Source organism: Dipodomys spectabilis, unplaced genomic scaffold (assembly GCF_019054845.1).
Source record: "Dipodomys spectabilis isolate Male_0828 unplaced genomic scaffold, ASM1905484v1 ptg000115l, whole genome shotgun sequence".
Classification (NCBI taxonomy): Eukaryota; Metazoa; Chordata; class Mammalia; order Rodentia; family Heteromyidae; genus Dipodomys; species Dipodomys spectabilis.
Genome location: NW_024870792.1, coordinates 9,560,426 through 9,585,584, shown reverse-complemented (window position 1 = coordinate 9,585,584; position 25,159 = coordinate 9,560,426). Strand labels below are relative to the sequence as shown.

General features: G+C 38.3%; 1 protein-coding gene across 1 annotated transcript; it reads left to right on the top strand.

Annotated features, from left to right (window-relative positions):
* Positions 1-827: 827 nt before the first annotated feature.
* Zc3h15 (zinc finger CCCH-type containing 15) lies at positions 828-25,159 on the top strand. The gene is made up of 10 exons (XM_042688344.1): positions 828-1,092; positions 9,683-9,784; positions 13,149-13,260; positions 13,711-13,863; positions 14,283-14,374; positions 17,101-17,283; positions 21,756-21,902; positions 22,008-22,109; positions 22,627-22,750; positions 24,340-25,159. The coding sequence occupies exons 1-10, from the start codon at positions 1,018-1,020 to the stop codon at positions 24,528-24,530; spliced, it is 1,281 nt and encodes a 426-aa protein (XP_042544278.1). The 5' UTR covers positions 828-1,017; the 3' UTR covers positions 24,531-25,159.

Below are 25,159 nucleotides of genomic sequence, written 5' to 3'. Positions count from 1 at the left end.
ATCATGCAACGCCAAGTAACAGCCAAGCTTTTGCACATTTTAATAAGATCGAACTTTGTTTTGTACAAATATTAACGGCCCTAATTCATTCATTTCTCAAAGACCTTTTCAAAGAAGACACACTTTTATAACGAAAGGTGATAAGCATGTACTTTGAAGACCAACTGCCACGGTTAGAATCACTGGCTCAGATCTTAACATAGCTTGGGACCTCTTCCTTCCTGTCTGTGCCATCTTTACAATGAGGACCACACCACTCCTTCCTTAGTGCAGCTGTGAAACTGAATGAATTTTTTTAAGTTTTGAACCAGCACGCTGTTACTTTAGCATTAGAGGGGTTTTTTGGTTTTGTTGGGGGATCATCGAGGCACTTTCCCAGAGCGGGACTCAATACACTACTCCAAAGGGAGTTTATCTCCAGTCGCTGGGAGACCCGTTCCTGAAGACCTCTTCAAAGGAACCTCCAGCCTCGACCCTCCGGGTGGCAAGAGAAAGAAAACCCGGCGTCGGGCTGACAGCATCCCCGAGCGGCCTGACGGACCACTCGGGATGGGCTGGTACACCCCACCGTATACTAACGTGAGCGCGGGCGCGACCCGCCCCGTCCCGCGAAGCCGGGGCCACAGGCCGCCCGCCCTCCGCAGACTCCTCCTCCTCCGACGCGCCGCCACTTAGGAATGGCCCAGCGGGGGCGCGCGACGTCACGTGCGACGCGGAATCACTTTCCCACGTCCCGCCCCTGCCCCCTCCTGGCCGGACTTAGCCGCTGCGCACGCTCACACCCACTTCCGGGCACCGTTCGTCGCTTCCCACAATGCTCTACGACGCCGGCCTGTCGCAAAGGCCGCGTTCCGGCGGCGAATGAGCGACTCGCTTTCCGTGTGCGGCTGCGGCGGCGGCGGCGGCCAGATCGTCTTCTCCTCCTCCTCCTCCCCCGGACCGGGTGCTTCATTTCACCCTCCGATTCCGACCGTATCCATCCGCGCCTAGGTCTGGCCGGTGCCATCGGTCTTCGCAATGCCCCCCAAGAAACAGGCTCAGGCCGGGGGCAGCAAAAAGGCGGAACAGAAGAAGAAGGAGAAGATTATCGAAGTGAGTGCCCTCCCCTCCCCCACGGCGCCGCGAGCCTCGGGGCGGCGGCCCGCGACCCCCGACCCCTGACCCCCGCGCGCGATTCCGGCGCCCCCCGCCCCCCCCCCCCCGCGCGCCTACCCCGGGGCCACGTGCTCCTCCCTCGCTCCTCCCTCGGCCCTCGGGGACCCGCGACCCCAGCTCCGGGCCGCGGGACGCCGCCGCCGCCCCCTGCGATAGTGACGCCGCGGGCGGCGGCCGACCAGCCGAGCCCGGGCTCCGCGCCTGCGCCCCCCGCGCCTGCCGGCCCCCACGCGGGGGCCAGGGGTGCCCGGGTCCCGGGGGCCGGTCCTGCGCTAAACCTCTCACCGACGCACACGTTCCCGGGGTGATGTGGAAAAGGAATCCGGCGGGACGGGCTTGGGTCGGGCTTTTCTGGAAGGCCTCCCTTCGGACAGGCCTTTCGTGCTGCCGTTTCCATCGTCCCGGGTTAGTCCTGCTAACTTCTTCGACCCCACAGCCGTCACCTGGTGTCGGTCTGTCTTTGGGGATCCACCCGTGAACTTTCCCGTAAAGAGCCGAGTTTTCTCCGAGGTCGGAGCTGCACTCGTGTACCTCGTCTGAACTAGGTTGGAGTAACGCTCCAAAAGCTGTGTGTCATTAGCTGTGATAAATGCTGTGCCCCATAAGCAGAGTGTGTGTGCATACACACACACGCTTACATATACACGTTTGCGCAGCGCCCTGAGCCTGAACCGCCTGGATGACGTTCCCAAGGGTTCTCACCTCTTCTGCAACGCCAGTATTAGTTTCCTTAAGATAGTGAGCCATGCTTGACGAAACCCCATAAACATTCTATAGCCCCTGATAAGGTATTTGTTCTCTCATTTTCTGCTATAAATCTTCATACATAAAGAGTATCTCATGAATTCTGCATGTAATTGGAAGCGACCATGACGATTTTGAAGCATAGGGTATATCTGAATAACATAACCTCTTAGGAAATAGGTACCTTTTCAAAATTCTTGACCAAAATCCTTGTTTTCAAATAAGATTTTTTAAAAAATACAACAGGTTTTTTCAACGTTTAGTCTTTAAAATTACAGTGGACGTTCTCTGTTTGGTTGTACATACCTCATAACTGTCAAATTACACATAATTTTTACGTTGCCTGGTTGGATTTAAATAAAATTGGCTTGTAAGAATTCATAATCTGCACTGCTTAAAACTATCAAGAAGTGCTACAGCCAGAAATTTGAGAAAGCAAATTGATTATCATCTACATTTACTGTCTTTTCTTTGTTAAAATCAAACTGTATTACTCACACTTAGGTGTATCTGTTGTCATTCATCTCAACCGATGAAGATACAAAGTAAAACGTGAAAACAAATGTTACCTGACAACCTAAAATACACTTGATACATTGTAGAGCATAGAGTTACATAGGAATTTAATTATTTTATTGTAAAGATGCTGTACAGAGGGTTTACAGTTACATGATTTAGGTAATGAGTACATTTCTTTTGAGCATTGTTATCCCCGCTGTTTTTCTCCTACTGTCTGGGAAGGGAAATTTTTAAAGGAATTTTGTATAAAGCTATTTATAGTAGGCGATCCACTATTTAACTATTATACATGTAGTGTGACTCCTTTAATCTTGCAACAACAAAAAAAATTGGAGCATGGGGGAAACAGTTGCTGGATATTGAACTCATGGTCCTTTGTTTTCAAAGCATGCATTTTGCCATTGAACTATTATTATGCATCCAATAAGCTTATCTTTAAGGTAAATAGAAAGCAGCTTCATTTTCATTAGTGAAAGTAACTCCAAAAAAGAATACATAAGAAGACAACTGCATTGTTTAACTGATTTTTTTTTAATTCCACTGGATACAGATAGCTCACTACTGTAATCCTAGCCACTCAGGAGGCTGAGATCTTAGGATTGTGGTTTGAAGTCAGCCTGGGTAGGAAAGTCCATGAGACTCTTATCTCCAGTTAACCACCAGAAAACTAGTAGTGGCACTGCGGCTCAAAGTAGTTGAGTGCTAGCCTTGAGCAAAAGAGCTCAGAGACAAGGCACAGGCAGGCACTGAGTTCAAGCCCCACAAACAAAAATAAATAAATATATAAAAAATATATATATTTTTGCATGGGGTTTCCTTGTGATTTTAACTTCCCCAGAGCCCCAGCTATATTTTGATGACTACTGTAAGGAGATAAGGAAATGCAGAGTAAGCTTAGTTCTCAGCTCCCCAGTCATACTTCATCTAGAGAGTTTTTAAAATCAATTTCTGTCAGATTTGTGAAGTTTCTGCTAGAAAAGGCTTTTGTTATCAACACATATAAGCTGAAGTAAAATTTATTTTATGATAGCCTCATAATGAACATAATCTAGTTCAAGCTATTGTTTTGAGTTTTTGTTTTAAGTTTCTGGAAAAATACCTCTGGTCTATTTCACATCTTAAAAACTAATACTTTGAGAGACCAACTTTGAACAACCTTATAGACATATGGCTTAACTCCTAAATCAATGAAAATTAATAAGTAAAATATGTACTTTTCAGCAGTTGTATTTATGAATCAAGCCTAGGGCATTGCTAAAACATGCAGGCTATCACTGAGCTACATCTTCAGTTCTTTAATCATTGCTTTTTAATAGATTTTTAAATAAGTGATTGTCTTTCCTATCTGTCCCACCTTCTGTACTTTTATTGGAAGGTGCTGCTATGGTTGCTTTTCACTGTGAAAAAGGAACAACATCCTACTTTTGAGAGCTTCAATTGAAAAGCAAAAAGTGCAGGCAGGAGAGGTAACACTGTGGTTTTGGTTCCTTAGTATCAAACCCAGGTCCTTGAACACACCAGTCTAGTCCTGTTCCATTTAGCTATATTCCTATGGGAGACAAGGGATATAGCAGAATTCATTAAAGGGAGCATCATCTTCAAAGTGTGTGGACTGGAGTTCAAGACCCCTATTGTAAAATAGACCTAATGTTTTCTATTATTCCAGAGCTATGAGTTAAGTAATGCATAACGTGCCTGCTGTGTGACATATATTCAATAGATGACAGCTTTTGTTAATATTATAAATGAAAACTAGTAGTTGGGCTCACACCTGTAATCTTAGCTACAGAGGAAGCTGAGGTCAGCGGATTATGGTTCAAAACTAGCCCAGGCCTGATGCTGGTGGCTCATGCCTGTCATCCTAGCTATTTAGGAGGCTAAGATCTGAGGATCTCAGTTTGAAGCCAGCCTGGGCAGGGAAGTCCATGAGACTCTTATTTATTTCCAGTAAACTAAATGAGAAAAGGCCGGAACTGGTGCTGTAGCTCAAGTGGTAGAGCACTAGCCTTGAGCAAAGAGAGTCTTAGGACAGGCCCCAGATGCAGAGTTCAAGCCCCAGCACCTGCAAAAAAAAAAAAAAAAATAGCCAGGCAGGAAAGTCCTTGAGACTCTATCTCCTATTACAACCAGAAAACCAGAAGTGGCGCTGTGGCTCAAAGTTGTAGAGCTCTAGTTTCATGAGTTATTTGTATGAACACTTTTTCTGAGATGAATATATAAGATGATTATAGTTCTAGTTGTATTAGTCACACGTTGGTCTCAAATGATATATACCATTTGTTTTCTTTCTTTTTTTTTTTTTTTGGTCGGTCATGGGGCTTGAACTCTGGGCTTGGGCGCTGTCCCTGCGCTCTTCAGCTCATGGAGAGCACTCTACCGCTTGAGCCACAGCACCACTTCCAGTTTTCTAGCGGTTTGTTGGAGATAAGAGTCTCATAGAGTTTCCTGCCCAGGCCGCTTTGAACCATGATCCTCAGATCTCAGACTCCTGAGTAGCTAGGATTATAGGCGTGAGCCACTGGTGCCCAGCTTACCATTTGTTTTCTTATGACTAAAATTTAGTTATAAAGTCAGCATTGAGCAATAAAAAATTGATTATGAAAGAGAGGTTTGTGGGTTTTGGGGGGATGAGGAGGTGTTGGTGGGCTGAGGAGCTTGAACTCAGCCTGGACACTGTCCCTCAGCTCTTCAGTTCAAGGCTAGTGCTCTACCACTTGAGCCACAGCACCGCTTCCAGTTTTCTGTGGTTAACTGGAGATAAGATTCTCACGGACTTTCTTGCCCAGGCTGGTTTGAACTGTGATCCTCAGATCTCAGCCTCCTGAGTAGCTAGGATTACAGGCATGAGCCACTGATGCCCCACAAGAGAGAAAATAATCTTTAAGGATACTCAAAGAATTTCCAGCTAAAGACTTGTAACAGCAAAGAAGTAGTGATAGAGACCTATGTAAATCAGAGCCAGGTGTGTTTAAAAATGATAGAGAAAATGTATTGATTGTCAATGTGTTTTAAATGATGTGAACTGTTGAATATTTGAAGCTAACTTAATCAGTTAGCTTAATGAACATGAAAATCCATTAGGACATGGACATGGGGAGAGCATTGGGGAAGGTGGGGTATAGGCAGGGGTGTATAAGGTAAAACTGTCACCTGCTTACCCCAGTGTCCAGTTGTCTTGGACAACTGTTTGCTCACTCATTTCACCTGATTCCTTAAGAGATGGAGGCTGGCTTGTATAGGAACAGGGTGTCCTGAGGGTGAGAACTGAGAGAATGAATTTTAAGTGAATTCTGGAATTCATTGTTCTTCAAGGCTCTTTGGTACTTTTTCTGGCTTGTTTTATTTTTAAGACAGGGTCTCACTCACCAAGTAGCCTAGGCTGGCTTCCAACTTTCAGTCCTCTTGCCTCAGCCTCCCAGCACTATTGACAGTTTACAGCATGCTTCCCAAACTGCCTTGTATTCAGTTTTTCAAATCTACTGTTCATTTCCCATAGCCTAATTTGGGGGATCTTAATCATACCTGAGAATTCACCAAAACCTACCTAATACCTCCATTCCCAAGTCTAGATCAGTCTTAAGGTAAGACTCTGTCCTCGGGAAATAACTTTATTGGAGGATCCCAAATTATGAACCATCCTACTGCCAACAGACACTTTGTTGAGCCAGGTGCCAATGACTCACACCTGTAATGCTAGCCACTCAGGAGGCTGAGATCTGAGGATCACCCAGACTGTAAAAGTCCAAGAGGCTCTTTAACCTCAAAAAGGCAGAAGTGGAACAATGGCCCAAATGGTAAAATGATAACCTTGAGCAGAAGAGCTCAGGGACAATGCCCAGGCCTCCAGTTCAAGCCCCAGGACCTGCATGAGGGAAAAAAAGACACTGTTGTTAATCCAGATCCACACTGCTTTTTAGAAAGTTTTTTGGGTACTGAACTGTTCTATAACTTAACCTGGCTTCTCTGTAAAGTACTTAGTTTTTCGTAGAGGAAAGAACTAAGTCTTCCTTTGCAGTCAAGTCAGTCATTTAATTAATACAGACAATTCTCAGTGTTTGGGAGGAAGAAAGAACAACTGAATAAAGGAAATAAATATATAGCTCCTCTAATTTTCTTAGAGTTAGATTTCTTTCTGGTTTTTTTTTTTTTTTTTTTTTTTTGGTCAGTCATGGTGCTTTACCTCTGGGCCTGGGTGCTGTCCCTGAGCTCTTCAGCTCTACCATTTGACCCACAGTGCCACTTCCAGTTTTTTGGTAGCTATTGGAGATAAGAGTCTCATAGACTTTCCTGCCAGGGCTGTCTTTAAACTGTGATCCTCAGATCTCAGCCCTCTGGGTAGCTAGGATTACAGGCGTGAGCCACTGCCCCCCAGTTAGAATTAGATTTCTTATTCTCTTTTTTTTACAGTTAAGAAAGTAGGCACAGAGATTAGTCAGAATTTGGCTCCTAAGTTCTTAATGACAGCCACTCTATTATACTGCCTCTCTGTTTTAAGTCTTTCAACTTTTAGAGGGTTAGAATGAGACCTATTTTCCAGTAAGTAAACTATAGCTCAGAGGGTAATTGACCCAACTCTAAGATTTGATGTAACATTCACTTTATATAGCTTTTAACCGCATAACTTCAAAAGAATTGTACATTCCTGAGTTTCTGTACTTTTAGGAATAAATAACACTCAAAGTATTAAGATTCAGAGTTTGTATTTAAGAGAATATATTTAGTGAATAATAGATATATCTATTCCCTTTCTCTGGGAAAAATATGTGAACTCTAGAGATGATCAAAATACAATTTATTCATTGTCTCTTTAGACTGGCTAATTATGTGCTATAGCAGTATAATTAACCTGATTTTTTTCCCCCTTTGGGGATCTGGAGTTTATACACCTCTATTAGAAACTGCTGTTGTTTTTACTTTATTTTCTATTTGGCCATGTTCCCTTAGAGACTATTTTCCCTAAGTCAGTAAATGTCACTATCTACCTTGCTATTTGGTCTTGTTTACACATATAGCTTGATTTCCTCTCTATAATTACATATGAGGCATGAGTTGAACCCCAGTTATATTCCTTTCTTGCAGTACATCTACAGAGGCTCTAAATGTTTCTTATGTAGTCTCTTCCCCCTCTCATGACAACCCATACTTTCTCTAAAGAAAGTATGCCATTTCACGCTTAGATGCTGTGTTGTGTGCATTTCTCTCTCAGTCATATTACCTTGACCATCTTACCTTTGAAGTGGATAGAATATTAAAGACGTCCCCCCTAAAACAAGGAATGTCATTTATTAAATGCTTGGTGCAGAAAATGTTGGTTCATATTGCTTCCTTTTTTCATATGCATAAACTGTAGAAAAGTTATGTCTAATTTTGTAGTACTTTGTTGGGTTATTTAAATATGGAAAAGCAAAGTGTATGAATGGACAATAGGTACTGTGAATAAAGTGGTATTTCCAATGAGAAATAGCCTTTTTTTAAACCCAAACCTTTTGAACCTTAAAATTAATAAAAATCTGTTTTACTGGGCTGGGATGGTGGCTCAGTGGTAGAGCGCTTGCCTTGCATGCCTGAGACCCTGGGTTCAACTCCCCAGCACCATATAAGCAAAAAGAAAAAAGCTGGAAGTGGCGCTTGGCTCAAGTGGTGGAGCGCTAGCCTTGAGCTGAAGAGCTGAGGGACAGCGCCCAGGCCCAGAGTTCAGGCCCCACAACCGGACCAAAAAAAAAAATCTGTTTTACTGGTTCTGAGATAGTCATAATTGTATTGTGGTTCATTTATATCTAAGAAGTAGTTGTACAAGAATTTCAGTTCAACATGTCATTTTATGTGTAATCATCACCCCTGGGTTTTCATCTGTTCCAATCACTGATCATCTATGATTCCTTTTTCTGTATAAGTTCATTGAATAGTATGTCTATATTCAACCATCCTTCCTCTCTCCATTTGTCTACTTCTTCCTCTTGAATTACCCGCCCCCACCCCAACACATATTCCATCTTCCTGGTAATTAGTCACTTTGTTAAACTTTCTCCTTTCTTAACTTTTTACCCCCTTGGGGCTTCTAGCTATCTTACCTCCATCCTCTTCATCTTTGTAGTACACTTTGTAGTTGTTTCCCTTGCTTCTTCATCAGTCAGGCATTTCTAGGGTCTCCTTATCCTCTTGCATGGATTTGGAGGTGGCTTTCTTGTTTAGTCACATGGGAGCTTCCTGGAAGATGTCTGGGCATAAGTTGGTTGTTAAAGGAGTAACACCATTGGAAACCTCTGCATTACTGTATGTTAGTTACTTTGTGTATATCTGCATATGACTTGGCATGTTTGTTTACATATTTATAATTTAGACCTGACTTCCACATATGAGAGCAAATATGCATCTTTTGTCTTTCTGACTTTATTTACTTAACATTTTTTTCCTCAATACTATTATTTCAGATAAATGCCTAGGAGAGGGCCTTGGAAAATTTTCCAATGTAATATAAAGACATTCTTACCTCTTCCTTCTTTCTGAAACCCTGCAGCTGCAGAATGAGAAAGAAAAATACAAATTCTATTTTGGAATCAGTTGACATCTATAGCATTGAGCTTTAGTATGTGAAGATTGTTAGTAGTTGAATGAGTTGAGAAAGCAGAGAAACTGGAACTGAATGACCACCGAAGAGTAAGCCATTGAAAATCAAGTGAATGTGCTCCCCAAAATTCTGAGGGGACTAGGTAGTGCAGAAGGCAAGAAGCTGAAAACTGGATTAGAAGCATTAGATATAGCTAGTTGTTCTATCCACAACCACTTGTGACTTCCTAACTACAACAAACAGGAGATATATTCTCAAGGGAGAAGAATCAGAGGTATTCTCTGTTTTAGGAACAACGTTAGGCATGGAGGCCCTGAGTTTTGATCCCCACAACAAAAATAAAAAAGACTTAAGAATACTTTTTAAATTTTTTCCCACACTGATTTGATTATAGGACTACTCATTTCCACACTGTGGAAAAAATGCAGCATACTAACATTTTTTATGGTGGTTTTTATTAGTTGTGCATACAGGTTCCTAATCATACAACCCACCAACAAATTCAATGTATTTTCCTCTCATTCATTAATATTGGGTGATGTTTTGAGGTTCTATATTGCCTTGGCTTGATGTTTTACTGTTTTAAATGTCTTCCTGTGGTGTAGGGAATTACTTCTTAATGAGTAAATGATTTTTAGATATCATTTGAAAAAATGGCTGTATAAATTGCTAAGATATTTTTATATTCTTATTTAGGACAAAACTTTTGGCCTAAAGAATAAGAAAGGAGCAAAACAACAGAAGTTTATCAAGGCTGTCACTCACCAAGTTAAATTTGGTCAACAAAATCCACGTCAGGTAAATAAATTTCCATATTTTCTTAGGATACATTATTATACAGTATCTGTGACATATAAAAGTATTTGATTTTGAGTGGTGCTGTGGCTCAAATGGTAGAGCGCTTACCTTGAGCTGAAGAGCGCAGGGACAGCACTCAAGCCCAGAGTTCAAGCCCCACAACCGACAAAAAAAGCGGGGGGGGGGGGGGGGGCTTAAAAGTATTTGATTTTGTCGTTGTATTTCAAAATAGAATCTTATTCTAAAATTTTTGCATATTAACCTGTGTTGATGCATCAGTACCTCTTGCCTATTCCTCCAAGCCATTTTGATATAGCTCTCATTCTCCTAGAGTAGAATGGCTGTTCTACAGGGTAGGTATATTTTATCTGTTAGCTGCTCATGAATGATTTGTTTTCAGCTTTATGACACCAAGAATATTTCTACAAGTGATAATCTCTTCTGTGTGTTCTTTAAGCATGTTCATTTATTTCTTGGCAGAAATTGTCTGCTAGTAGTCTTTATGTTTCTGGAGGAAGGGAATTAGATTTCTAATTTTAATAAATTCATGTGATTAGATTCCATAGGGCTGTAATACTTCAAATTTTCCGTTGCTATGCATGAGTAATAGTCTCTGAGGTTCTTTAGTATTTACCAGTATTATATGTGTATAAAGTGGTATTGCATTTTTGCATTGTTCCTCTGTACGAGGGAGTCTTTCACATGCTGTTAGATGTTTGAGTCTATACTTCTATGATTTGCCTGTTCAAATCCTTGTGAATTTTGTTTCTTTTTCTTTATTTTTTCCTTGTTACTTTTTCTTGTTACTTTGAGAGTGTACTTTGTACACATTGTAGATACTTTGTGATTTTTTTTTTTTTCAGACTAAACTAAGAACAATGGACTTTTAGTTTTTATTATGTCAGACGGGTCTAGGTTTGTGAAATACGGTTTAAAGGCTTTACTTTCCAAGGCACTGTTCATTAGATTTTTTTTCTACTCATTTTCATAAACTATAGTTTATATCAATACACACATACAAATACATTTTCATAAGTACTAGTTTTATAGGCTTGAGCCTTGTGTAAATGGGCTCTCTACAAACAGAGTACCTAACTACTATGTAACTTTTGAAAATGAGCAGCAGTTTTGCTGGATCTGAGCTACCTTGCCCTCAGCACTGTGTTATTGAGGATGTTCCCTACTCTTTTGTCTTCCCAAGACATTTTTTTTCCAGCAGGAAGGAGTCAATGAGAGTGAGAGGATGTGTCCATCCAGAGGTCCTCTACAATAATTTTGAACTTTACAGGACCTACGAATGAGGGCAGAACCTACATCCATACCATTTCCTCCCCAGCACCTTCTGCTTACCCTACACACAGCAAGATAAGATGAAACAAGGGGCAAAGAGAGGAAAAGGAGCCGTGGGCTGGCTACATTAGAACTGTGTTATTGCTGGATTTCATCGTAAAACTCTGTAGCATGAGCCTAAGCATTTTAAATTTGAACCTATTCTTACAGGTCATAAAATATAGCAAATAGGTATAAAACTCATTTTATTTGCTTATTATTAATTTATTATTTTCTTTTTTGAGATGAAGTCTGACTATATAGCCTAGGCTGCCCTCAACTTGTGATCCTCCTTCCTCAGACTTTTGAACACTGGCATTACATGCATAGGCTGCCACACTCAACTTGTAACTTCTAATATATTAAAAAGTTGTGTCTTTCCTTACATTCTTGTTGTAACCCTATACTGTTTGAAATGAACCTAATGAACAAAGGATAATTAAAAAGAGAGTGGCTTAATTATTTCTTTCTAAACACATAAACTCCACCATCTGGTCAGAGTAAGAATTTGGAAATTGTGTGACCCAGTTGTAGCATTTGACCATTCCTTCCCTAAAATTCCTCTTTCTTGAACATTCTGTTCTGATTGCTAATGTTTTTGACTTCTTTACTAAGTCATTCAGGTTCTGTTGACTTATTTAAGTTCTGTTGACTTATTTAATACATTGATAATCTTCAAGGAATTGTCTTCTGCTCTTGCAACTTTTTATTATTACTGTCCTTGAAATTTCACATATTCTCAAAATTTTTATCTGTAAACTTGTAAACAGTTATCTATAAACTGCTATTTTAAAATTCTCAGTCTCAGACCAGACTCTCTAGATTCAGTGAAGTGGGTCTATAACCAGTGCACCAGCCTTCTGAATAGCTCCACCCAGATCCTGTGTAAGCATTTTGTATTCAGTATGTCCAAAACAGAGTTGTCTCCACCTTCTGTCCTCTAACCTGTTCCTCCTGTATTTCCAGTCTTGTTTAACAACATTAATCATACATATGATAATCCTAGATTTTTCTTGCTCCTGTACACTGAACACTTCAGTCACTTGGTTTTATCCATTCTTCTCCTGGGCAGTCTTCTTATCCTTACTCTTAATGCCTGATCTAAGCTCTTGTGTTTTCTTGTCTATAGCAATTGCTCTAAGTTTTTCATCTGTATTCTTGGATTCCCAGTGTATCCACAGTACTGCCATCCTGATCTAGATAAAGTAGGATATAATCTTTGTTGCTTGCTTTCTGTACCCTCAAGTTGAACCCTGTCCCCTACTGACATAGTCCCAGTCCTCCCATTGATGTTGTTGATAGCTTTTTCCTCTCATCTCTGACCTGACACTGGCTAACACTTTCTGCGTTCTTTGCTTGTTCATCAGAACAATTTGTTTAGGCATATTGCACTCCTTTTTCTCAAAATACCATGATATTATATTTGTTGACCTATCTCTATTCCCACTAGACTCTGAGCTTTGTTAAACATCTTTGTATACCTGACCTAGGAGCTGATATATAAATGTTTGGATGAAATCTCTTAATTGTATTAGATAAGTATATAAATCATATACCTAAAGCTATGTTACACTTGTGTTTTATTTAATCTCTTACATTGACTTAGACTAGATGTTTTTCAACAATGATTCTCTAGTTTTTTGAGTGGAGCAGTCATGATTGTGTGATTGTATACTTGAGATACATCATCAAAATAGGCCATCCATTTCTGGAAGTGGTCGTTTTCATTGGAGAAATGCCTCAATTTAGAGCCATTTGATAAAAATGTTGGTCATGTATTAAATGTTTAATTGGCAACAATCCTTGTCAAAAGATTCTGAATGTGCTTTTAACCAGGTATGGTACTGATTATATACCAAAAGAGAATCCATCACAAGGTTTATCAGTTTCATTTAACAGTTTAATCACAATATTTAATATATACCATTAAAGGTAAAGACTAAATATTCATATACCTTTATTAGTGATTACTGTGTGGTAAAAACACTTTTTATAAGCAACCAAGTTTACATGTTAAACCTGGAAATATTTGTAGGTAGCACAAAGTGAAGCTGAAAAGAAATTGAAGAAGGATGATAAGAAGAAAGAATTACAAGAACTTAATGAGCTGTTCAAACCTGTTGTTGCTGCTCAAAAAATAAGTAAAGGTAAAATTTAAATAACAAAGGTATTTTTATCAGATGTAATTATTATTTTATCCCTTTCAGGTTTTCATGTTTGTTAGCTGTGTCATCGTACAATGCAACTCCAGCCATTAGCCTTACATTTAAGACAAAATTAGAAATTTCATTTATAATATTTGATCTTTTGCAATAGCTAAGATAAAGCTTTAGTTGTATAAACTCTTTGCTCTGGAATAACCTATGTGTTTGGTTTCCCTCCTTCTACGGTCTGTTTTAGTAAGTTTTTTAAAAAAAGAAACATACACAAACTGCTTCTATAGAAAGAACTTTTGGAAAGATCCTACCAATTTCTTGTAAGGGGTATTTTTCTCCCACATGAGTGAATAGAAGAAAAAGCAAGCTGTATCCCATAATCAAGCTGTACTTAATGGCATGGCAAATTGTAATACAAGTTCTGCATCCCATCTGATACAGGTGCGGATCCCAAGTCTGTGGTGTGTGCCTTCTTCAAGCAAGGGCAGTGTACTAAAGGAGATAAATGTAAGTTCTCTCATGACTTGACTTTGGAGAGAAAATGTGAAAAACGAAGTGTTTACATTGATGCAAGGGATGAAGAACTTGAAAAAGGTATTTCTTTTTAATAATCTTAAAAATAAATGCTTATTATTTTTTGTTAGTATAGTAGTAACTTGAAAAACGTAACAGTCCTAGTGGTATTGTTTGTAAAGAATTAAGTTGGTTTTACTAATTTTTTACAAAAGTTGAATTTCTCATATTATTGTCTTTGATTCTGTAAATAAGGATGCTTAAAATTACAGTGATTGATTTATTTTGAATTTGTTATTCTTTACTCTGGTACTACATTCTCATTTGCCCAAACCACTTGGAGGGTTTTGGTAAATAATTTTACAATCTTTTAGTGTTTCAGTGGTAAAAAAAATATTGTTTTGACCATGAGTTTTAAGAGAATTTTTGTCTGTTTAAAGAAGTGTATGTGGTAGGAACCAAAGATAGAAGTTAACATTTAGTCTTAATTTCTTATTTAGACACAATGGAAAATTGGGATGAGAAAAAGCTGGAAGAAGTAGTGAACAAGAAGCACGGTGAGGCGGAAAAGAAAAAACCAAAAACTCAAATAGTATGTCCTTTTCTTGAATTGAGTTGCTGTGACATTTATTATTAGGGAGATTTATATGGCAAGGTATCTGTTATTTTCTACTGGATTATTAAGTTGTTAGAAAATTTCATCAGTGTAAGTTACATCAAGCTTAATTAACAAGAAAATGAATTTCAAAAGGAGACTTTGAGATCAAGTATGGTAGGTAGCTCAAGCTAATAGTCTCGGGTATTTGAAAGTAAGAGAGTAGGAACATAATGGTCCAGGCAACTCAGGCAAAAAGTTATTTCATCTCAACCAGTCTTCTGGGCATGGTAGGGCACAGCTCTCAGGTATGGGAGAGGCATAATAGAAAATTGGCGTAGAAAAAAATGAGAGAGCCTGTCTAAAAAATAACTACAGCAGCACCAGGTGCCAGTGGTTTACTGTAATCCTAGCTTCTCAGGAAGCTGAGATCTGAGAGTCACTGAAGCCAGTCTCAGCAGGAAAGCCCAGAAAACTCTTATCTCCAATTAAATACCCAGAAAAAAAAAAAAAAAAAAAAACTAAACCAAACAAAAGTGACCAAAAAAAACAAAAAACAGAAATAGCATTGTGGCTCACAGTGGTAAAGCTCTAGCCTGAAGCACAAAAGCTCAGGGACTCCACCCAGGTCCCAAACTCAAGACTCAGGGGACACACACACAGCAAAAAGGGCTATTGGCTCAAGTGATAGAGGGTCTGCCTAATAAGCATAAGGCCCTGAGTTCATCCCAGTAATGTCCCCAGGAAAAAACATCTTTGGAAAATCAATGTGAATAAAGTCCTTTAAATGCATCATCATCTGGGATGGTTTAATTTGGATAATGTTGAAAAATTAAATCCAAGCCTGGCACAGTGGCATAAACTTGTCATTCTAGCTGTTGAGGTGACAGAGATCAGAGGATCACAGTTTGAAACCAGCACAAGTTTCAAATTTTAAAAGTTTGAGACTATCTTAATCCAAGACTGAGTGCAGTATTACACAACTGTCTCCCAATGGCAGGGAGACTTACAAATAGTATTTCTACCCAGACCAGACTAACTATAAAGCAGAGTCCTGTGAGCTTGAAAAGGTAACCTATTAGGAATTTATTCTTTGGAGGTTGGGAATGTGGCTTAGTGGTAAAGAGCTTGCCTAGCATGTATGAGGCTGCCCTGGGTTCGATTTTTCAGTACCACTTAAACAAAAACGGATAGCCGAGTGGCTGGGTACCAGTAGCTCATGCCTGTAATCCTAGCTACTTGGGAGGTTGAGATTTGAGAATCTCGTTCAAAGCCAGCCCAGGCAGGAAAGTCTGTGAGACTCTATGTCCAATTAACCACCAGAAAACTTGATGTAGCCTTGTGGCTCAAGTGGTAAAGCACTCAGCTTGAGCTGAAGAGCTTAGGGATAGTGCCCAGGCCCAAAGATCAAGCCCCACAACCAAGCAAAAAAAAAAAAAGCCTTGATTTTATAGAGAATTTTTTTTATTAAATTATTAAATTTAACCTATGAATTCCAAAATGAATTTTTGATAGGTAGATGCAGATGCTCTGGTATTGTAGGAAATCTACCTTTAAAAATAATTGATTTATTTCTCAGACCCTGAATTCTGTCTACATATTAAGTACAGTACAGTTGACAAGTTTGACAGTCCTATATGTTTAAGTGCTGGATTCACATACATGTATTAGTTTTTTGGGTTTAGTTTTTGAGGGTTTTTTTTATTTGTTCTTTAGGAAAGAACTGCCTGAGGCTTCAATATAACTGGACTCTTACATGTTTGAAAGGGCAGAATGTTCCCTCATGACTAAAACATGAAGTAGCTTATAGAGTAGAACCTTGGTATCTCCACAAGTATAGTTTCAGGACCATTCTTGAGAAATTTTGAATAGTCCATATACAGAGAGTACAGAGCTCTAAAAAAATTACTAAAATATACCTATATTATACATGTAGTGCATCTGAGCAGCCATAGTTTGAAACCACATAGGGTAGGCTGCATTACTAACACAAAAATTAATAGTATACATTAATACAGCATCATTATGCTGTATTACATTATGCTCTTTATCCTGAATACTATTGATGCTTGATTCAGAGAAATGCCTCTTAACAAATCTAAAATTTTCATTTTATCACTGAAATCACTTTATATGATCTGTCTTGGGAGGCTTACCATGAGTTTTGCTTTTTGGGAAACATTTTCACAAAAATTAAGAGTAGGGAAACACTCAGCAGATGTGCTGAGTGTAAACATGGCTGAAGATGGGGTACTGTCCTAGAGTGTGTCTACTTCAAGTGAGTTGCATAATGCACATGTAGTTTGGGGAAAAGATGAAAACAAAATCATCGTGGGTCTTTTTGTTTTGTTTTTATGCTGCAAAGATCCAAACCCAGAGCCTCATACATGCTAGGCAAGCATTACCATTAACCTCTCTCATGGACTTGTTTTGTTTTTTTAATACCCTTGTATACTTGCCAATTTATTTAGAAAACTTGAGGCGTACATTTACAAAGGCCTGAAGCAAGTGTAATCATATAGTTCAGAAATCAGAAAAGTTATATGAAATTTGCCACTGTATTAAATATTTTAGGATACTTTTTATATATATAAAGGTGCTTGCATATGTACATAAAGTTAGCACCAAGATGTGAACAAATGTACTTGTTCCATATATTTGAGTGTTTACCAGTAAAACAGACTACACTGAGCCAGTATTTCTGAATAATATTTTCTCTCTAGGTGTGCAAGCATTTCCTTGAAGCTATTGAAAATAACAAGTATGGCTGGTTTTGGGTATGTCCTGGAGGAGGTGATAATTGCATGTATCGTCATGCACTTCCTCCTGGATTTGTATTGAAAAAGGACAAAAAAAAAGAGGAGAAAGAAGATGAAATTTCATTGGAAGACCTGATTGAAAGAGAGGTAATTATTGTCTACTTCCTAATGTGATTACTAATATTTACCACTTGGGGGCAATAGCATGTTATGAAAAGTTAAAAAATGCAGTCTTTTCCTAAAATTGTGCTACTTTTTTTTCATATCTAAAATGTAAACTCTGATAAAATGTAAACTTTACCATGTACACTATCCAATCAGGACATTTGTTTCAGGATTATGTAACATTGCTAAATGCTAGCTACTGATTAGCAAATTGTTTTCCTGAGAATTAATTATTGAAAACGCTTGGTCAATCAGGTGCTGATGGCTTACATCAGTACTACTACTAGCAGTCAAAAGGCTGACATCTGAAGATTGTGGTTTGATGCCACCTGGAGCAGATAAGCCCATGAGACTATTTGCAACTAGCCGGTAAAAAGCTGGAAGTGGAAGAATGGCTCAAGTGGCATAGCATCAGCCTTAAGCAAAAAGCCAAGCAACAATGCCTAGCCCTGAGTTCAAACCCCAGGAGGAAAAAAAAAAAGGTTTAGTCAGTTTCCAGTTGGATTAAAATTTTAATTTTAGATCCTTTCCTTGCTATCAGTAATTACTGGAAGGAGAAAACTTCCTGTCTAGTATTTTTTGTATTTTTGTTTACATTTTAATTAGCATCCATCAGTTGTACAAGGAGATTTCATTTGTGCATGGTATGTAATTGATCATGTTCATCCCCTCCATCTCTCTTCCCAAACCCATCTCTTCATTGTAACATTTTCACACATGTGCATAAAACATTTTGACCATTCCCACTTCTTTCACCCTCCTCTGTTAGCCTCCCCCTGCCACCAGTACCCCATCCCAGAAGGACCTGTACTTGTTTTCTATTACTGTCCTTTTTTTATATTATATGCTAATTGCCCAAAGTGGTTTCACTTGGTTTTTTTCACATTTACATTCAATATTTTAATCATATTGACCCCCTCATTTGCTCTTCTCCTATGTCTACCACCTCCTATTCTTCAACAGCTTTCAGTGAGTTTCATTTTGCTATCTTCATTCACAGATGGAATTGGTAATGTACATCTGCTAACACTTTCCTACCACCTTGCACCATCAGCCTCAGTCTGTTCCACAGTTACAGGCATGTTCTTTCTTTCCTTGTATGTATGGATGTGTATGTAATCCCATGTATGTTATGTATATGTTATCTTTTAGATCTAGTATACACATATATTGTGTCATTGAACTCAAAGTACTGTTCCCCTCTGAGCAGTATGACAGAGGTTTTTTGAATACTCCTTTCTGGCTAAAAAGAAAAAAAAAAGAATTTTACTCTGTGAATTTAAACTATTTTCTGCTCAGCAAAAATGAATTTTACTCTGAGTTAACGTGACTTCAGAGAATGACTTGATAGATTACTGGAAATACTAAATTTAGCAGTGCATATTTTAAAGTATTCTTCATCTTTGGTAATCTAATATAATGTCTAATTGTGTATACTTGTTTATTTTTCACAGTTTTCCAGATACATTGCTTTGTTTCTGGCCCTAACTATAATCTGTGGATAGCTATGTCATATTTTAACTCATGTATATAGTGTATAATGATCAAGCCATGGTAATTGTCATATCTATGACTTCAGACACTTGCCATTTCTATATGTTGGAGACATTCAATACTATTTAGTATAGACATAGCCATCACCAAGTGAATTTTTATAAATTGGATGGAAAACTGTCTTCTTTTGGTAGGTTAAGCTGATCTTATATGCAGACAAGGAACAAATCTCTCAAGATCATTCCCAGAATATTTCTCTGCTTGCCTACTTTCTCGTGAAGGTTACAATATACAATTTAGAAAGAAACAGACACATAATATAGAAAAGGGTTCCTAAGAATGACAAATGGCTTTTAATTCTGGATTTGTCTCTGGAAAAGACAACATGTATTCAGGAATTCAGATACCTTTGGTGCTCTAGAGCCAATGCATTTTAGTGTATTGATTTTCCGCTCTTACCTGATAGCAATAAATGACTTCCAGAATGAAACATTGCTTAACTCTCCAGTTCACATCAAACAGTGGAGTAGGTCTTCTCATTGATTCTAAGGTTTATAGACTACTGTGTATAGCCTTGATGTTTGTTGTTTCCACACAGGATTTCCCAAAGTGAACAGCTAGATGATAATTTCAAATTTCATCCACAGTTAAAACTTCCTAGGACCCCAGAAAAGCAGGGGTATGACAGGGGAAAGGGAAGAAAAATGTCACTGAGTACTGCAAAATGGACAAGGTGTACATAAATGACACAGACTTCAAACTGTTGAACCTAGACACTTAGGATAATGACTAGCTGGCAAATATGAAAACTCAAGCTGTAAATAAAAGGCTGGAGAGTTCATATGCACTTAACCAAAGGAGAACTTTCTTCCTAGAGGTGGATGTTGCTGAATTGTCCCCTCCATTGTTTTTGTTTATTAAGTTTGGTTTTTGAGCAGAAGAGTAGCCCAGGCATACAAGTAGGGCATGGCACACCCTAATAGTCTCGTCCTTGGTTCCAAGATGGAGCTGCCTTGGGCCCTTGGCTTGTTTCCCAGCTCCAATCTAGCTCCCTTGAAATCTTAAAGGGGGTAAGCACCAAAATTCAGGTAAAGAGATGATGAAACTGTTCATTTTCAAACTGACTTTTTTAAATGCTAGGCCAGGGCTCCCCGACACCATGGTTGAATTCTTAAATATCTGTGTCTGTAGCATAGGACTCTGTGGGACCAAATTGCACTTCAAGATGTGCTGCCTAGAAGTACCTGTAGACTCCAGGGAGAGCCTATATTAGTGTGATCTAGAGTAGGATGAGAAGTGATATTCCAAAAGTGAGATGGTAATCACATTTCTTCCCCCACTCCATGCCTTCTCTCTCCAGAAAAAGCCATCCTCAAATTCAGTGTAGCAATTTAAAGGATCGCAGCACTGTAAAGGAAGTCAACTCACTAAAGGGACAGTCTAGTTTGAAATGGCACCCTCACGTAGCTGCAGTCAATCCTAGGGAAAGATACTGATGGCGCACAGTAGAGCCCCCACCTATTGTAGAAAAGACCCAATGCACCAGGCATTACCTATTGGTTTTCAGTTCAAGATAGGTTTTGAAACCTGGCTCCAGTTGTAATTTCACCACAATTCATGTAATAATCAGCTGCTTTACCACTTTCTAGTGACATTACTCATTAACCCTTCTGTGTCTTAGTTTCATTGCAACTACTTAATTGGAAAGGATAATAATCACAGCCACTTGCCAAATATCAATAGATTTTATGAAACAGAATGGCTGTCAGGTTTCTATTGTATCCTCTTAACATCTGTACAAATTGCACTACTCTTCTGTTCCAGACACCCCCTATTTAATTGAACTAATGTCAGCTCATAACACCTTCATGCCTCACTCCCCAAGTTGTGCATTTTAACAAGTATGGAAATGCCCAACTAAATAGTCTAAAGAAAGGTCAAGTTACCAATGCAGACATTTGGTTACCAATGGAGAATTAAGTATCACCTCTCACCCCTTCGGTCACCCTTTTATAGATGCAGATAGATTCAGAAATTGAAAGGCTCCTCAGCTTGGAGACACCAGAGCAGGACAGCATCTCTGAGCATGAGAGAACCTTTTGTAGTCAGCATAGATTTAACCAAGCAGCAAGTTTTCCTAGAGAATTAAAGAAGCTCTCTTTGTACCTCAACATTCCTCAATCAACTAACTGCAAAAAAATAAAAAAACAAATTCTAGAGGCCCTTATTTGGGAGTAGATTGACTATATCACCAGAGACTTATGGAAATTCCTGCTAAGGAGGATGCAGAACTTGATACACAGTCATCACTGCCACCATGTAGGTTTAGGCAAATAAAGCTAACCACATTTGTGTACATTAGTTGGTTTGTGGCACAAGATACAACATAGTATAATAAAAAATAAAGACTTTAGAGTCAGATGTGTGGGGATTTTTTTGTATCTTGTTTTGCCATCAGGTAGCTATTAATGTTTGAAAAATACCCTGTCGTCCTTGCTTTTGTGTTAACATCTATGTATTTTTTAACACTGAATACTTGTCAGGTATTTACCAAATACTATTACTATATATTTATTACCTAATTGTTACCCCGAGGAGCTGATGTGGTTTTTTGTTGTTGTGTTTACTTTTTGTTTCTCCTCTGATGAGCAATGGATATCGTTTTGATACTTTTTTATATTTATTGTTTTTATAAATTCCCTTGTGTTAAAATAATTTTCTTGATAAATTTTACTACTCATATTTAATATTAAAAGAAGATTATCTAGATCAACGTAACACATACTATCCTGAGCACCAGTGTTTGTGGGTGCTCATCTTGCTTTTTGCCATATAAGGTAAAAGTCCATTAATTTAGTTCATATTTTGTCTTGAGTATGATAGTCAAGGAGATAATTACCTTGAGAGAATGCTTCTATTAAATTTTACTCTGGTAACCTTAACTCTCTCTGTCTTTGCAGCGCTCTGCCCTAGGTCCAAATGTTACCAAAATCACTCTAGAATCTTTTCTTGCATGGAAGAAAAGGAAAAGACAAGAAAAGATTGATAAACTTGAACAAGATATGGAAAGAAGAAAAGCAGACTTCAAAGCAGGGAAGGCACTGGTGGTATGTCCTGAGCTCACACAAACTGATTGATAATAGTGGCAGGATTCTGTCTTTATTTAATCATGCATTTGTTTAAAATTAATAAATACGTTTGTGTCTGAATAGATCAGTGGTCGTGAAGTGTTTGAATTTCGTCCTGAACTTGTCAATGATGATGATGAAGAAGCAGATGACACCCGTTACATTCAGGGAACAGGAGGTGATGAGGTAAGAGGAAAATTTCCATTTGCCTGTGTTCATTGGAAAACAAAACATAGTAGACTAAAGTAGCATGTGAAAAACCATAGTCCTGGAACCAGACTTCCTCCATTCATTCCTTATTCCATCAGTTGGAATTGCTTATTGTGGAATTCCACCCCGATCTGCAATATGAATATAATGGTAATCTCTACATCGTATAGTCCATACTGCTTTAAAAAGTACAAAGTAAGAGATATGAGTAGTCATGTGGCTGTGAGCAATTTTAATAGTAATCAATAATGTACTATTCATTTTTTATAGCCATTACAAAATTGTAAGTTGGATATAATACTCTAAATATATGATGTAGAGGGAAAAGCACCAAACATGACACAAGAGAAATTTAGAAAACGAAATTAATTTTGGCAGTAGTTTGATCATTTGTTTTTACTTGACATTAGTGGTATTATGTTAAATGTTAGAAGTAAAAGAATTTGTGAAAATTGTTCTCTTATGTAACAACTTTTCTTGTTCTGTGTTAAAGGTTGATGAGTCCATGAGTGTAAATGACATAGATTTAAGTCTGTACGTCCCTAGAGCTGTGGATGAGACAGGTATTACGGTAGCCAGTCTTGAAAGATTCAACACATATGCTTTGGATAAAGATGGTAAGTAGTTTAATTTTGAAGAATTCTAAGAACTAGGATGCTATCTAAAGATCAAGCCAGGTTTGGCAAATTTAATATGTGCAGGTATTAGACCAATAACATAAATACATAGTTTGACCATATATAAAAGTAGTAGTGAATAATGGAACTGTGTAGAATTAATTGAGTGGATATTAAAACCATTAACTAAAACTAGAAGGGGAGCAAAAACAAGTTTATAGATAGTTCAGTTGGTATCCTTTTTGAATTTGAGGGTTGTTTGTTTCCTTTCTTACCAAAAAAGTGGTATTATCTAGGATACTGTGTAATCATTTGCAGAAGAACAAAGTTTTGAAAGTCATCTCCATTGATGTCTGAATAAATGAGCTCTCCGGCACAGGCCATAGATAACATATGGTACATACGGACACTGATGCAGTGTTTTATGATAGGCAAAAGAGGAAAGGGTCCCAGTGTTCACTACAGTGATAGGAGAATGAAGAGGATAACATGAATACAGACTGCCCACACTTAATGTGAGAAGGAGGCATGATCATGGGAAGAAGGGAAGCTTTTTAAGACATGGAAAACTGAAATGTGTACTTAGATCAGAGAAAAGGATCTAATAGAAGAGGAAAAGATTTTTAAAAAGGGAAAGCAAGACCTGGAAATAAAAATGATGAATAAGTGTCAAAATAGGGAGAAGGCAGAACTATTTTTGGAGACAATGGTTGTATTGTTTATATCATTTTATGCTTGGAGTGAGGGATGGGTTTGAAAACAGGAGTAAAAGATTGGCATGCTTAGTGTGGAAAGGAATACTAATTAAGGACAAAACTGAGATAAAAATGGCAAAACTATTTTTGCAATAAAAGTATACAAGTTATAATGTAAAAGTAGCATCTGAGAATTCTGACACTCTTATCTTCCCCAATATACCAACTGGTAGGCTTAATTTTTTAAGTAGGGCTTTGGTGACCCTAGGCACAATTGCAAATATTTTAGAAGCTATGATTCCCAAGACTTCGTTATCATCTTTTTTGTTTTTCCAGTCTCTTATGCCTATAAGGAAAAGGTACAAGGCACTAGAGTCTTGTCTGTATGTAGAGTGGGGGGTAGCACACTGGAAGGGAGGAAATATGGTCGTGCAGAAGTTTATCCAGCTCACTATAGCACTGACCTTCATCCTCAGTCCCAATAGTCATTTTTCATGTCAAAACATTAGAACCAGTGCAATTTAGCTACTATTTGCAAAGTACATTTTGGTCAATAACCTTTTATTCAAGCAAAGCATTACTTGGAAGTTGACTATAAAGTTAAATCACTAGGTTATTGTAAGGAACAGATGTAGATATTTCATCTTGCCTTCAGATGTATAAACCATAAATCTGTCAAGTATCTACAATGAAAATCAAGATGCTGCAGTAAATATAGACACTTAGTATAAATGAGCTCAGGAAAAGAAAAACCAGTTCTTGCTTCTGTAATCCCAGGAAATGCTTTCATGAAAAATGAGAAAAATTAAAGGGATAATTACTCTTTGCATTCAATTGTTAATGCAGTAGTGTTTTCTGTTTGAGTGCCTTATTGATTTCAGTTTTTATTTGTAGAAAACAAATTAAGCGAAGCATCTGGAGGTAGGGCAGAAAATGGTGAAAGAAGTGATTTGGAAGAGGACAACGAAGGGGAGGGACAGGAAAATGGAGCCATCGATGCTGTTCCTGTTGATGAAAATCTTTTTACTGGAGAAGATTTGGATGAATTAGAAGAAGAATTAAACACACTTGATTTAGAAGAATGACACTGAACAAGTTGATAAAAAGTTAAGTCAGCTCATCATGAGTTGAAATTGACTGCATTAATTTTTTTTTCACCTAGAAACAACAGGATGTTTATTTCCCATGGTTCTGGAGGGCTTACTCTCCTCTAAAAAAGGAATATTCTCCCTACATCTTTTCTTCTGACTTTGGCTACATCTCATAGTAAGTTCAGAGTAGTTCATGATAAATTAAAAATATAATGGTCGTTGCAGAAAATAATTGGTTGTTGTAACTGTTCCTAGGAAGTTCAATTGCTTGCCTAGCTTTTGATTTTCATTGCATATATGTAATTACTAGGAGCAACATGAATTTATATTTAAAGTACCCTACATTTGATGCAGTTTTTAATGAATGATTTTTTCTTTCCTCTGTATTTATGTGTCTTAAAGACTGCCTAAAATGTGAGCACTGTACTTGATAAAGGAAACTGCATATGCAGATTCAGTATTGTATATCTGTGGACAATTAGATGGAGAGTTGAAATAGAACTTCTTTGATCAGATAGGATCAGCTATAATGTCGTGTGTTAAACTGTCTTAAGAGTTTTTCTTCTTTTTTGCCAATAAAATTGTAAATAAAGACCATCATACATTAAAATCCAAATATGGGC